General features: G+C 42.7%; 1 protein-coding gene across 1 annotated transcript in view; it reads right to left on the reverse strand.

Annotated features, from left to right (window-relative positions):
• The window catches only part of SPATA13 (spermatogenesis associated 13), a 319,123-nt gene that overhangs the window by 60,610 nt on the left and 243,765 nt on the right, over positions 1-14,748 (reverse strand). The window contains exon 3 of the mRNA XM_074331507.1: positions 10,790-12,478. Coding sequence (XP_074187608.1) covers positions 10,790-12,478 — 1,689 coding nt within the window. The remainder of the gene's footprint in view (positions 1-10,789; positions 12,479-14,748) is intronic.

Genomic DNA, 14,748 nt, shown 5'->3' on the forward strand with positions numbered 1-14,748 from the left:
AATCTCAGTCCTCTACATATTTCAGACCAAATGCTATATTCCACCCTTTTGTCCTTGAAAAGTTCTAATTTCATTTTCTTGCCAAAGGGAATTTTGTTTCTCTTCTGTAGAAATTCATATCCAATTGATAATATAATTCAGTGAAAAATATAAGCCATCTTTAATTTTTTCAGGAATGCCACTCTTTCCGAAATGAAGAGTTAACAGAGGTCTATCTGGAAGAGAAAGGGCCAGCCCCAAACTACAGGATACTTACACAGGCACACCTCCGAGATTTTGCAGAGATTTTGCAAGGTTCGCTTCCAGACCACCACAATAAAGTGAGTCATCATCTGTTTGCAGGCAGAGGGTCTTGCCTTAAATTTGTAAACAAAATAAAAATAGGGGCAGCCAGATGGCTCAGATGGTTAGAGCGTGAGCTCTCAGCAACAAGGTTGCCGGTTCAATTCCCTCATGGGATGGTGGGCTGCGCCCCCTGCAATCAAAGACTGAAAACGGCAACTGGACTTGGAGCTGAGCTGCGCCCTCCACAACTAGACTGAAAGACAACGACTTGACTTGGAGCTGAGGGGCCCTGGAGAAACACACTGTTCCCCAATATTCCCCAATAAAATTTTAAAAAATAATAATAAACAAACAAACACAACAACATCTGTGAAACACAATAAAGCAAAGTGCAATAAAATGAGGTGTGCCTGTAGCTAGAGGTGCCTCAGCCTGGACAGCAGACCTCAGACTTGAGTGTGGCAAAAATAATTTTCCTGGGTAGTGTGTTAAAAGTCCAGATTGCCAGGTCTCCACCCCAGTCATTCCAGTTCAGTAACTCCAGGTGGGGCTTAGAGTCTGCACCTTTGGCATCCCAGGCGATCTTCACTCCAAACTTTGAAAAACTCTGGCTAGAAGATCAGAGGTAATTTGCAAAGTTTAACTGGTCTATACTGACGTGTCTGACCAAATACAGCAATTTTGATGATAATGATGATTATGATTAAGATAAAAGCTAATATTTATTGAATTTACCATGTTCCGGGCACTATAAATATCTTATATGCATTATTTCATTTATCCTGGTACGTACTATCATCTTCCTTTTTAAAGAAATTGAGGCTTAAATACAACGTGTGATCAAACAATATGGTGAATGTTTAAATTTTAAAAAATGTATTATAGTAAAAGACACATTGTTGTTAATCTCCCTCAAAATATTCCCCCTCGCTTCGAACACACTTATCCCATTTCTGAAGCAGTTCTGGAAGTCCTCTTTTGTGAGTGTCTTTAGTTGTGCTGTCATAGCTGCCTCGATGTCCTGAATCAATTAAAAATGTTTACCTTTTGTGGTCATTTTGACTTTGGGGAAGAGCCAGAAGGTGCACGGTGCCAGATCTGGTGAGTAAGGTGGATGAGGACACACCGTAATGTTTATATTTGACAGCAATTGCCATACAAGAAGTGATGTGTGACACGGAGCCTTTTCGTTGTGATCACAAAATACGGTGAATGCTGCTGCTGAGTGCCTTCTAACGGAAAGGCAGGGATCTTCAATACGGGAAGCGACACGTCGAACCTTAGTAACAGTGTGTGACAAGTTTCAACTTGTTCAGTGCAGTTAGTTGGGTGTGAGCTACGGTTGAAAGAAGGTGTATTTTAAAGTGTGCCCTAAATCATCCTCCATCATGACAATGCTCTGTGTCACGCATTGCTTCTGATACATGGCAATTTATGTCAAATAAAAACATTACAGTGTCCTCATCCACCTTATTCACTGGATCTGACACGTGCGACTTCTGCCTCTTCCCCAAAGTCAAAATGATTCAGGACATCAAGGCAGCAACGACAGTGCAACTAAAGACACTCATCAAAAAGGACTCCCAGAACTGCTTCAGAAAGTGGCAAGAATGATGGGATAATTGTGCTCGAAGCGAGGGGGAGTATTTTGAGGGGGATTAATGGCAATGTGTCTTTTACTGTAATACATTTTATTTAAACATTCACCGTATTGTTTGATCACACCTCGTAGGTCAAGCATCTTTCTTAAGAACAGAGCTGGTTAGTGGAACTGGGATTTGAACTCAGGCAGCCCTACCATAAAACCCATCATTTTACACCACAGAAATTCCACCTACTCAGAAATGCTGGCACCAGTGGCTGGCAACCACATCAATGCTGGTTTCCTAGGAAGTTACCAGCTGTGAGAGCTCTCTCCTCTCCAACCCACCTGACAACCCCCCCACACACCCACTGCTTTTACTATGAACATTTCACATGACCAGAACATTCCAAATTGCCGTATTGTCCCTAGACTGTCAGTGGGAGGAGAAACACAGGTAATATTCAGTTTTTATAGTGATATGTGGCAATTTGTACTTATGCCCTCTGCCAACTAAACCTATGGGATTCCTTTTGATTATCATGGCACACACGTCAAAATGAACATGTGGTCCCAAGCCAACTGGAAAGCAATTCCCAGCCTTAGATGCTCTTTGATCTTAATTATTATAGGGAAGCCAAAGACGAGGGGGAAAGAAACAGAAGAAAAACATAAACTGGCATCGGTTTCTCAATCATCAAGCTAAAATTTCCCCCAAAGGATACACTATTACATTGGTTCATATCAGTATTTCATATACTTTAAAAGCTTAACATGCATAGCATCAATATGATATAATGTGTCATTTATACTTGATTACAAATGGTTATTATAATTTCTATAAAAACTAGGATCTTACTCAGTTATATAGGTATGTAATTCTGTCTCCTGCTTCCCCCTTGTTTTTAATGGAAAAATCCTATTTGAAGACGTTTCACTCGAGAAACTGTTCCAAAAAGTAAGCCACAGTCAAGTTCAAGAATTACATGTATATGATCCTTTTCTTTAGATTTTTACATGTTTAGAAATAATTTTAGAAGCGGCTTTTAAGTTTGTAAAGTTTTGTCGCCTATCAATTGTTGAGCATCTATTCAGGAAATACTTTGAAACTTTCCACTGAAAAAGACATACCTTTTTATGTAATGAGGAGCATAAACTTTTTCAGAACAAGCAGAAACTTTTTTTAAGATTAAAAAGTATAAACTGCCAGTTATAAAATTAGTCATGGCAATGTAATATACAGCATAGGGAGGAGAGTTGATAATACCGTAACTACGTACGGGGTGAGATGGGTACTAGACTTATCATGGTGATTACTTTGGAAGGTATGTAAACATCTAATCACTCTATGGTATACTTGGAACTAATATAATATGGTATGTGAACTACAATGAAAAAATAAATTGTAAAACAGAAGACTGATTCAAAAATGTTGATTCAATTGTTAAAGTAAATGGCTACATTCATTTAGATGCATGACCTCCATTCTTAGGATTTAATAGTATTCCTGCAAGAGATCTTTTCCTTTTCAGGAATTCTTCTCCTGCAAAAAGGAAAGTAAATAAATAACCAAACAAATCAAAAACACCTTAGGAGAAACTAAAGGTAAGCTAGCACAAAGACAATTTATAGAAAGTACACTAATTCTCTTCACAATAAATGAAAAGGCACCACCCCCCTCCTTCCCCCCGGGGAAAAATATCTGTTGAAGGATGTCTACCCAGGGTTCTTATTAGGGATTATTATAAAACACTGACAGTATAGCTGATCTCCCTGTAACAAAATGTTAACTTGATTAGGAAAATATTTTTAAAGTACAAATAATACCATATTTTCAAATTATCTTTCCAGCTGTAATTCCAAGTTTTGTGATTCAAATTCTAGGGCTTCTTTGTGAGAGAAAATCGAGAAGCCAGTGGAGGTGGAAACTCACATTCTCTGTGGTGTAAAAACAGGGTAGTTCAACAAATGGGGGGGGGGGGTAACTGGATGTCCACATGCAAAAAAATGAACCTAGACCTTTTCCTCACATTAGATAAAAAAATCAACAAAAATTGGAATGCACACCTAAATGGAAGAGCTAAAATTATAACACTGCCAGAAGAAAGAAAATCTTTGTGACCTTGGGATCGGCAAAGATTTCTTAGATCTAACACCAGAAGCACAATCCCTAAAAGAAAAAAAATTAGCCACTGGATTTTCATCAAAATTAGACACTTTTGCTTTTCAAAAGACACCATTAAGAAAATAAGAACACAACCCAAAGACTATGAGAAAATATTTCCAAGTTACACATCCGATAAAGGACTTGTACCCAGAATTATAAAAGAAAACTTACTGCTCAGTAAGAGAAAAAAATGCAGTACAACTATCAACATCATTAGTCATTAGGAAACTGCTAATTAAGACCAAAATGAGATTCCACTATGTACCCACTTGAAGGGCTAGAATGCAGAATACTGACAATACCAAGTACGGGAAAGATACAGAGAAATGAACCCTGATACGTGGCTGGTGGGACTCAACAATGGGACAACTTTTAGAAAACAGCTCGGCAGTTCCACATGTGATTACACACAGTTACCGTAGGACCCAGAAATTTAACTCCTAGTTTCCTACCCAAGAGAATGAAAACATATGTCCATAAGACTTGCATGTAAATGTTCACAGCAGCTTTATTCATAATAGACCAAGAGTAGAAACAACTCAAATGTTTATCAACTGAAGAATGGGTAAACAAAATGTGGGCTATCCATTCAACTGGATATCATCAAGCCATAAAAAGTAATGAAGTACTGACACATGCTACACATGGGTGAACCCTGAAAACAATATGCCACGGAAGAAGCTGGACACGAACAACCATATATGACCTGAAAGTTATAATCTAGACATGGAAAGTGGATCACGTGCTGGGGATGAAATTGGGGGAGGGGGGGATGAGGGGGGGACTGCAAATGGTCATGAGGTTTCCTTCAGGGGTGATGGAAATATTCTAAAATTAGATAACGGTGATGGCTGCAAACTCCTTAAATTTTCTAAAATCACTGAGCTGCTCACGTTAAATAAAAGTATTGAGACAGAATGCTGATCGGTAGTTGCCTAAGACTTTGGTGGGAGCAGGAACTGATTGCAAAAGGGTATGGGGGAACTTTCTGGGTGATGGGATGGTTCTAGAACTTGGCTGTGGTGGTGGCTGCACGACTATAAATTTCCTAAAAGTCATCAAACTGTATGCTTACAACCGGTGAATTTTATGGTATGCATGTTATGCCTCAATAAAACTCCTAAAAAGTCTTGGGCAGACTTGCTAGGGTCACTACATTTACTTCTATACATGCAACCCCATCTTTCTGGTTCTAGGAATGGCTCTGTGAAGTAGCTGCAGATAATTTCTAACCCCAGGAAAAGTGTTTGAATCTCTCACCCAGCTATCTGAGTAACCCAAAGAGAAACATCTAAGTAATCTACAAAGAGTCAAAAGTATGCAATGCATCTGTACCTCTGATCAAATCACACCAAAACCACCGTCTGGGAGCTACCATTATGTATGAAGTACCTGCCATCATCATAAAACTCCACAATTTGTGATTCACATGGAAAATAGGCCTGAATTTTAGCCCCTGCTTGCCAGCTAGACTAGTCCAGTACTCGAAGCTGGACGGAGGCTTTAGCTTACTGACATTGTATGTTGTGGGGCCACAAAAATACCCTCCTTTTTCTTTCTGAGCCTGGGGTGAGAGCCAATGGAATAAGTGAGCAAACTCAAACTACCATCGGGTGGTGTCAAGGCAAGTCAAACCTCAAGTGTGGTAATAACACCCACGTGGTAGTAACAATTTGTATTCCACAGAACTAAAATCTCCCAGTCAAACACTCAAATTGGTTCAGCTTTGTAAGACTGTGGTACAACGGCTTCCAACAATTTTGAAGTTACAAATCCCCGAGGAAGAAAATGATAAAATCCTGAAAATTATAAAATCCTTGAATGTTCAAGCAAACTGAGGCTCAGAAAAGGAAAGGGACTTACCCACATGGTGCCACCATATTGGCGGAAGGGCTAGGATAATAACCAATATTCAGCCCTAGTCCATTGCTTTTGTGGCCTGTTTGATTACTGATCCCAACACAATAGTAACCTCCCATTCACCCCCTCCCCTCTTCTTTGACTTCTCTCCCACCACAAAACATTCAAACACTGATTTATAAACTTCAAGATCATTTTGAAATCATCCACTTCTCTCCATTTGCATGGCCTCAGTACACATCTCACCACCTCTGGGCTAGACTATGGAGGGGCATTGTCTCCCCAAGGAGGTACACCCCCCACCCCCGGCAAGTGCTCTCTGGGAGCTGGGCCCCACTGCGGTCCCTGGTTAGACACCTCTCTGGCTTTCTGCTGCTGGTGGGGCAAGGTGCAAACTCCACTAGTCCAAGGACCGACCTTCCTAATTATGTACAGACCTTCTCCAATCTTATCTCCCGAACACGGGACGTCTCCACCCAGCCACCCTGTACAAAAGTTACGCTGAGCAATTTGTAGTTCTTTGAACAACAGATTAGCCTCTGTGAACACTCATCATTTGCAAAGCTCGATGCTAAGTACTCTCTGTACATCACCTCATTTAATTTGCACAATAACCCGACGTGAGGTAGGTAGCTTTCTTACTACCCCCAGTTCGCAGGAGTAGAAAGTGAAGCGTAGATAAGTCCTCTGGCTGACTATGTCTCTTGGTCTATGGTATTGTCTGCTCCCCCATGCTCTTAGTCGCCCTAAGGATCTGCCGCTTCTCAGCTGCTGCCTCCCCTCCCCCATCCTAATCTTCTGGACGCCACGCAATTGTCCTTCCCCAACGATGCCACCCTTCACCCAGCGTTAATAATTCTGTCTTTAGAGCACCTGTGCTACTTCGTACATTCCTCATTAGAAACACTTATCATACTTTGTCATATTTATCTGTATACAATCTACCAATTAGACTGTGAACCCATGAGAATAATAGTTTTATTTTGTTTTAATTCTTTTCCCTATATCTGGCACATAATGGCTAGGCAATAAATGAATGACAAGGTACGTTACTGTTTATTATGTGTTGTTTCACACGCTTTGTTCCTTCCTTACATATTATATTCCAGAGTCCTATTACATCTGAGCTCTCTTTGGCAATAAATTCCTGATAGCTTTCCCTCTGGTCACTTTTCTTTGAAACCCTTTTCTTTACCAATGGTGGATTAACCTCTCCAAAACACAGTTCTGAGCCTGGCTCATCTCTGTTCAAAAACATCCTTGACTCCTCAGTGCTTACCAAGCAAAGTATAGATTCTTTACTCTGGAAGTCCAGAGGGACCCTGATCTGGATTTAATGGTTTCATCTTAACCTGTCGTTCCCCTACACCAAACCAAATCACACTACTTCCTGTTCTCTCTGACCACACAAAATCTCTGCACATCTGACCATGGAAATGAAATGCCTCACTTTCCTTTCCATAACTACCTGTAGAAATCTCATCTTCTTCAAATCAGATGCCGTCACCCTTACTTACTAAGCTTCCCTCGATCTGGCACATAGGTACAAACTACAACTCTTCTGAAATCCCACAGCATTATGGTTTTACCTCTTCTGTGGGATTTAATCTGTTCTGCACAGTTCTATGATTTAGATACATCTTAGCTCATCTATAATCTCCTTGACATGACCTACTCTTCCTCACAGAGCCACACCAACCTGAGCGGCTTATACCTGGTAGGTACTCGACGAATCTGGTTTGGTGCCTTATTGAAATAACATCTAAATGTTAGGTTATGCTAAAATCTAACTCTCATGCCTGTAAAAAATTTAATGTGAAGTCAAAATAATTGAAGAACTTCATAGTCCTCCATAAGACTGTAACAGTGGCATGTCACAACCAGTTTTGGAAAAAAACTGACTTTAATTCGCCCATATTTAAAGAAATCAAGTCAATATAGGATGGAAAAATCATCTAAACAGATAGTGAACATCGCAGAGTGACAGCCAGTGTTAAACTCTGGGCTATGTGTTTAATGTGCATAATTTCCTTGGTTTTTACAAACCCCCAAGGCAGGTAAAGCTATTCCACATTCTACCCTTGAGAAGACAGAGGCCAACAGAAGTTCAATGGTTTGCCCAATGTTAGGTATTTTTTGAATCACAGAGCCAGGATCCCAACCAAACTAGAAACATTGACCAAAAGACTAAAGCTCCCTGTAAAGGAGTTGTAATGGATTTTCATTTTCAAAGAGCTTCATCTATGGCCTATTTCAACACTATCACAAACTACTGAATCTATTCTGTGTAACTCAGTATGCGGTCCCTTTACTGGGGACCGCATTCAGCTACTGTGTGACTTGGTAGGAAATCCAGCAATAACACTCTAAATTTCAGTACCTTTGTAATGTGACAGGGAGCACTATAGACAAATGCAAATGCTACACTGCATTTTTAAGCTATGAAACAATTTTAGGGACTCTTTCTACAGATCTTTGTTCTTATAACAAAGCTTACCACTAGGTGGCAGGAATATAACGTCAATGAGGTGATTTTACTATTATGAGGCTTTATAAATGAAGGTAGCTTGACATTTTCCCAACTCTTTCTCCCAGTAGTATAAAATCCTGTTAAACTGCTTAGTTTTTTTAAAAAAATATTGTCATGTTTAGAGTGGTATGTTACAAATAAATTATTCTAAATAAAAAATATCCTCCCTTGTTGAAAACTGCATTATATTTTAAATATCATAATATACACCGGTTTCAACCTTTTTGTATTCAACAATAACCACAGCTTAAATTAGCTTTAAACATGAAAGTAGAACCATACTATCAAGGAATTAAATAAAAAATAACACTGTACATTAAAACATAGTAAAGACTGAAATTTAATTTTGTGCAATGCTATAGAAAATAAAACTGCTTTCAATACATGAAGGTTAGAATTCTTGCATTTTGCAAGGTGATTTTTTTGTTGTTAGCTTTGTTTGTTTCATTTTGTTTGCCTTTTGTTTCTAAAGGTCAAAACAAAAGAGAAGTTTTCCGGTTATAGTTTACAATCACTGCTCTGCAAGTAGAATATTGGGCAAAACCATCATTGTATTTTTCTCTTTTTGACATTGACTTGGAAAGTACAAGAGGAAGCTTGATGTGCTATAGAAGAATTTTGAGGAAATAAACGCAACTTTAAAGATGTGATGACTGCCGTGAGGCAAATTTATAGAATTATCTATCAACATGTGTCCACTTTTAATAACTTGTGTCCTGATTTCTATCTTTGGTGATCCCTTGTGGATAGAAATTAAATTATATATTAACTAAGAATAGCAAATATACATGTAAAACCATACATTGATCAAAATCACTCTGGGAAGTAACTAAGTTAGAAACTAGGGTTATTGCAAATGGTGACTTAGGCACTCAGGAATAAAATATTTTAACGATTATTTTTTTACTAATTTTGTTAAGCAGGAAAAAATCCCCTCTTTTAACATAAAGAACCTTCTAGACCTATGCAAATCCTTTGGGGGTGGGGGCACTAACATCAGTGGGACTAACAGTTTGGTGGAAGGAATTGTGTTTCGTCTCATCAACCAGGAAGGAGCGAAGCCCAGACTAATTCAGACCTTGGCCAGTTATATAAGGCAGAGCTAGCAGAAATGGAACTCCTTCCCAAGGCTGGCAACTAATCCTGTGTCCTCACAATTGCTCCACAAGGCTTCTTTGGAAAAACGCCAGTGACCAAATGGTGCTCATATACAAGACCTGTGGAAGAAATACTGGCCCTGCGGCCTCCATGCAAACCTAAAGCCACAAAAAGTGAAGTTGACTCACTTCTCTGGTTGCCCAGGGATCTGTCAGGCTGATTTTAGATCAGCGATAGGCTGTGCTTTGTAAGTCTCTGTAAAGCAAAGGTCAAAAATGGACAGTCCAGAGGCTGTCCTGGCTTCTCAGTTTTCGGAAGCATTAAGCCAAAACTGAGGTCCTCTTCAGGGATCAGTGGGAAGGAACAATTGCTAGGGAATTAATTTCTATGGCAAGTACCAATTTATACCTGCAAAATAGTCTAGGAAAGCGTGTGAAGAATAATTTGCAATCTATACACATGGATGCATTTCCTCATCTTTCAGCTCTGTGAGGTAATATTACTGAGTGCATTTACAAAGTGAAAATTACACAGTAAGGTAAAGTTGTCTGGATGCTTGACAGGATGTGAAAAGAACATTGCTCTTGTGGCCTTGACAGTTATTAGTTGATTCAATTCATGAGATGCTTATGTTCTACTCTAAAAATAAGTATAATAACCATCATAAAAATTTCTTTGAACCATCATCACTCAGGGGTTGACAGGTATTAAATTGCATGTTTCTAATTCATTCCTAGGAGGCGGAAAAACTAGACTTAGAACATGCAGTGTTCTCTTAACACAAAGAATCTCATTTATATGTATTCGGTTGAAAAGGATACAGAAACAATTTAAAATAAAAAGAGAAGGCATCTATGGGTAATTAAAAAAGCCTCAAAAAATCAAAATTTTGAGAGTCCCTATTAGCTGGAGTGGAAGACAGATCTTTTTCAACTCCCACCCCCACAAGCTAGCACACAGTTGGAGCTCAATAAATATCTTTTGAATAAATCATATGGTTAAGCGCCATCTCAAGGAATTTCCTATATTAGCAATTCATTTCAAAAGAGATAAAAGGTGACCTCCGAACTTGGTAAATAGCAACTAGACAAGAATTGTGATGGCAACACAATCAGCACCGGGCCAGCCTGCCTCTACAGCAGGTTAGGAAAAAGGGTAACCGCCAAAGAAAACACCTGTGTACATGCAGAAGGGATGTAGGGTGCGGCTGTCACAAGCACCCCTCCCGCAGCTGGTAGCCTACAAGAGGTCCCTGCCCTGCCCTTACCTCCTCTTTCTTTTCTTCTGGACCCGATGCCCCCCTGGGGCTCAGCTGAGGGTGGATGCTGGCACAGCTGTCCTCACTGCTTTTGTCACATGTAGCTTGCACCGAGTCCTGGAAGGGCACAGAACCTTCTGCCCTTTCCTCACTGTCCACTGAATTCAGGGACAGCACACTGAGATTGTTGGGGCACTTGGTATTTCCTGCGCCTGGGCTCTGAGGGCTGGGGGGCTTGGGTGTGGTGGGCCTTAGAGGAGTAAGAGGCTGCTCGGGTTCGAATGTAAACTGGCTGCCAGGTTTGGGCTCATGGGAGCCTTTGCTCAACACTTCCTGGGCAATCGGACTTGGACACGAGCTGCCAGCCTTGCAAGGACTGACACTTTGGGCCTCCAGAGGAAACACCGCTGTCTCCACGTCCACGTGGGGGCCCTGCGGATCGGCTGGGCTGAAGTCCGGGGCCGCCGCGCACCTCCTGCGCTCCAGCTCGCTGCTGCTGGACACCCGGCGCGAGTAGTCGTCGTGCAGCCGGCTGCGGGGCCCGGGCCGCGGGGCAGCGTCGCAGGAGCAGGGCGACCCGCCCTTCGGACGCTCTCGCTTCCAGGCTGCGTCCGTGGCGCTGCTCACAAGTCTCAGGACCCGATCGAAATCCTTGGCCCTGATGGGGCTCTTCCAGCGTTTCGTCCTCCTGTCGGCCCCGCCGAGCTTCTCCGAGTCGGCCGAAGAGCTGCTCAGTGTCCTCTGGGGCACGGGTCTGTCCGGCGCCACCTTGAGGTCCGCGAGGTTGGAGGCCGACTTCCTCTTGAAGGAGCTCTTCTTCAGGAAATTCAAGTTGTCGGTGCTCTTGCTTCTCCGGTAGACAATGCTGTTGTTCTCCGAGTCTTTCACGACGATCGCACACAGGGGCTGCTCCTGCACGACTGGGGACAGGGGCCGGCCGTGCTTGTCCGAGTCCAGGAGGCTGATGCGGCCCAGGCCGTAGGCGCGGCGCAGGCTGCGGGAGCGGTGCGTGCTCCTCTGGAAGGCGTCGTCCGCTTCCTCCGGGTCCGAGCCGTCGGACGCGGGCCCGGGGCCGGGCTGGGAGCACCCGCTCGCTGCAGCGGAGGAGCCGCGCCCGCCCGTTGGGATTCCGATGGCGGCCCCGTTCGGAACGGGTGGCCCGGGGTCCGGCTCTGAGGCCTCCTCCTTGGCCGCATCGGAGCCCTCTCGGTTCTGAATTCCTTGAAGGACGGAGGACTTCAGTTTTTTAAAAGATCCCATCTTCCGAAAGGAGGCCAGGGCGTTCCAGGTGGAGGAGTGCCCCATCAGGACCACCGAGCGGGGCCTCTCGGCGTTGGCACCCGTCCTCTTCCTACTCACCGAGAAGAGGCGCGCGAGCTTGGCGGGGCCAAGCCTGGCGTCCTGGGCTTCCGCCTCGCCGCAGCACCCTCCGTTCTGACATGCCGGGTAAGTCACCATTTTGGGGTCTTTTGGATCAGAGACCGAACAGGGGACTGCAGCAACTCGCCCATGGCCGTTCTGGGCTGTAGTCATGTTCTCGGAGCTGGGAGCCCGTGGCCACGGGGCAGCGCGGCTCAACCCTACGTGCACACCTGTGTCCGCCGGCCCCAGGTGCAGACCTGCATCTCTGACGCCGCTGCGCGTCTGGTTTTCACAGCTGCGGTGCACATCAGGCTCCTCCCCTTTTGTGGCCACTGCCTGCAGCAGAAAAACAAAGAAGGTATTTAGCCATTTCTCTCACTGAAGAGCCTCTATAAATAGGGCTAGTTACTTTAATAATTGCTAATAGGGGGGAGGAAAAAGGCATCCCCCCTAACAGGGCTGATCGAATAAAAATGATTTTAAATTAAGTTAAAATTTTACTTTTTTTCTAATTTATTTCATAATAAATTAAAGGGCAGAATGCAAAACGACATTCCTAATAAAAAGAAAGAAAAATATAAAGATAAAAAAGAATTATGGGTTGTGCATTCAATGATGGTAAACTCTTGAAATCCATTGAAACGTGTTTTGTTTTTTTTAATTAAATTTATTCGGGGTAACATTGGTTAATAAAATTATATAGGTTTCAAGGGTACAATTCTATAATACATTATCTGTATATAAGTAAAAGTTTTGAAAAAAAATTTTTTCTGTAATGAAAAGGCATCATTCAAAACTGTCGGCCTGGTGGCTCAGGAGGCTAGAACTCCATGCTCCTAACTCCGAAGGCTGCCGGTTCGATTCCCACATGGGCCAGTGGGCTCTCAACCACAAGGTTGCCAGTTCAACTCCTGGAATCCCGCAAGGGATGGTGGGCAGCGCCCCCTGCAACTAAGATTGAACACGGCACCTTGAGCTGAGCTGCCGCTGAGCTCCCAGATGGCTCAGTTGGTTGGAGTGCATCCTCTCAACCACAACGTTGCCAGTTTAACTGCTCAAGTCCCACAAGGGATGGTGGGCTGCGCCCCCTGCAACTAGTAACGGCAACTGGACCTGGAGCTGAGCTGCGCTCTCCACAACTAAGACTGAAAGGACAACAACTTGACTTGGAAAAAAGTCCTGGAAGTACACACTGTTCCCCAATAAAGTCCTGTTCCCCTTCCCCAGTAAAATCTTAAAAAAAAAAAAAAGGAATAAACCAAAAACCACTGAATGTAGTAACATTAAATGGGTGAATTATATCTCAATAAAGCTGTTTGAAAAAAAACCCCACAAAAAACAAAACCCCTGTGTCTTCCCTTTATTTAAAATATAAGAAATTTTTACTTTAAAATAATAATAAGAAAACTATTTCAAAATGTGTCACAGTGAGATGTCAACTTATGTTACATTTAACAGGTAATAGACAAACTGAGTGCTTAGTATATACAAGAACTAGTGCAAGGAAATGTGATGGTGACCAAGATGCTCTCAGCTGCTTACTGTCTACAAAATACCCCAAAACTCTAATGAGTGCTACAGGGACAGGAGTGGGAGGGACCAAGCTGAGGTCAGGCTCATTAGTGAGGGCGTCTGTCAACAGCATTTTAACTGGCCAAGAAATGGAGAGAGAGATGAAGATAATACTGAAGTACTAGAAATTCAGACACAAACATTCAAATTAAACAAATACTGCACCTTCTTCCTTCTCCCCACATGCTCTGAAGCCCTCCACACACCGTGTCCATGCTCTCCCCACCAGGCTAGAACCTGCTCTCCTTAACCCCGCCCATCAGGCCCCGTCCTCCTTAGCCTTCAAGGGCCATCTTAAATGTCACAGTCCCCGTTCTCAGTGAACGAGTAGTGAGTGAAGGAAGGAAGGATTATGATAATAATCAGAAAAGGCTACCATTTCTGAAGTGCTTACCACATGTCCTTAGGCCCCAGTACTAAGTGCCTCAGAAGCAACATGCCACTGAGTATTCATACAAACCTACAAGGTCAAGAGAATGACTTTCATTTTATAGATAATCATATGGACGCTTGGGCAGGTTAGGTCCTGCAGCTGCCTCAAAAGCCTATGCTCTTCTCCACGGCTTCAAACTCATGAACAAAGACAGAGGCAGAGCTGCAGCATGCACCCAGGCATGTGACTCCAAGTTCAGTATCTCGTGACATAACCCTGACTTCAGTCAAATCCCAGAAGTCCTAATGGCACCTAATGGCGCCATCACCTCCAAAGGTAATATTAAAAGCAGAAGAGGAAAAGGAGAAAGTTGTATAAAGATCTTGAGGTTGGGTCCCAATTTAGCTTAGCCTTCTCAAGTACAGAAGAAAATCTGACTTCATGCAAAGAGGTCTCATCGGCTTCTACTCTCCAGATCTGAAGTGGGTTCATTTTTATTTGCCTCTACATCATGCCCAGTGAGGGACTCTTGGGGAGAGCCATAGTTAAAGGCTTAATTCCATCTGAGACCAGGGACTATAGAGAGACTTCGATCCCTGGAGTCTTTCTGATGTCCAGTCACCCATTTTCATTAATCAGAAGCTTGATGGGGTAACTACAT

Source organism: Rhinolophus sinicus, linkage group LG04 (assembly GCF_036562045.2).
Source record: "Rhinolophus sinicus isolate RSC01 linkage group LG04, ASM3656204v1, whole genome shotgun sequence".
NCBI classification, from domain to species: Eukaryota; Metazoa; Chordata; class Mammalia; order Chiroptera; family Rhinolophidae; genus Rhinolophus; species Rhinolophus sinicus.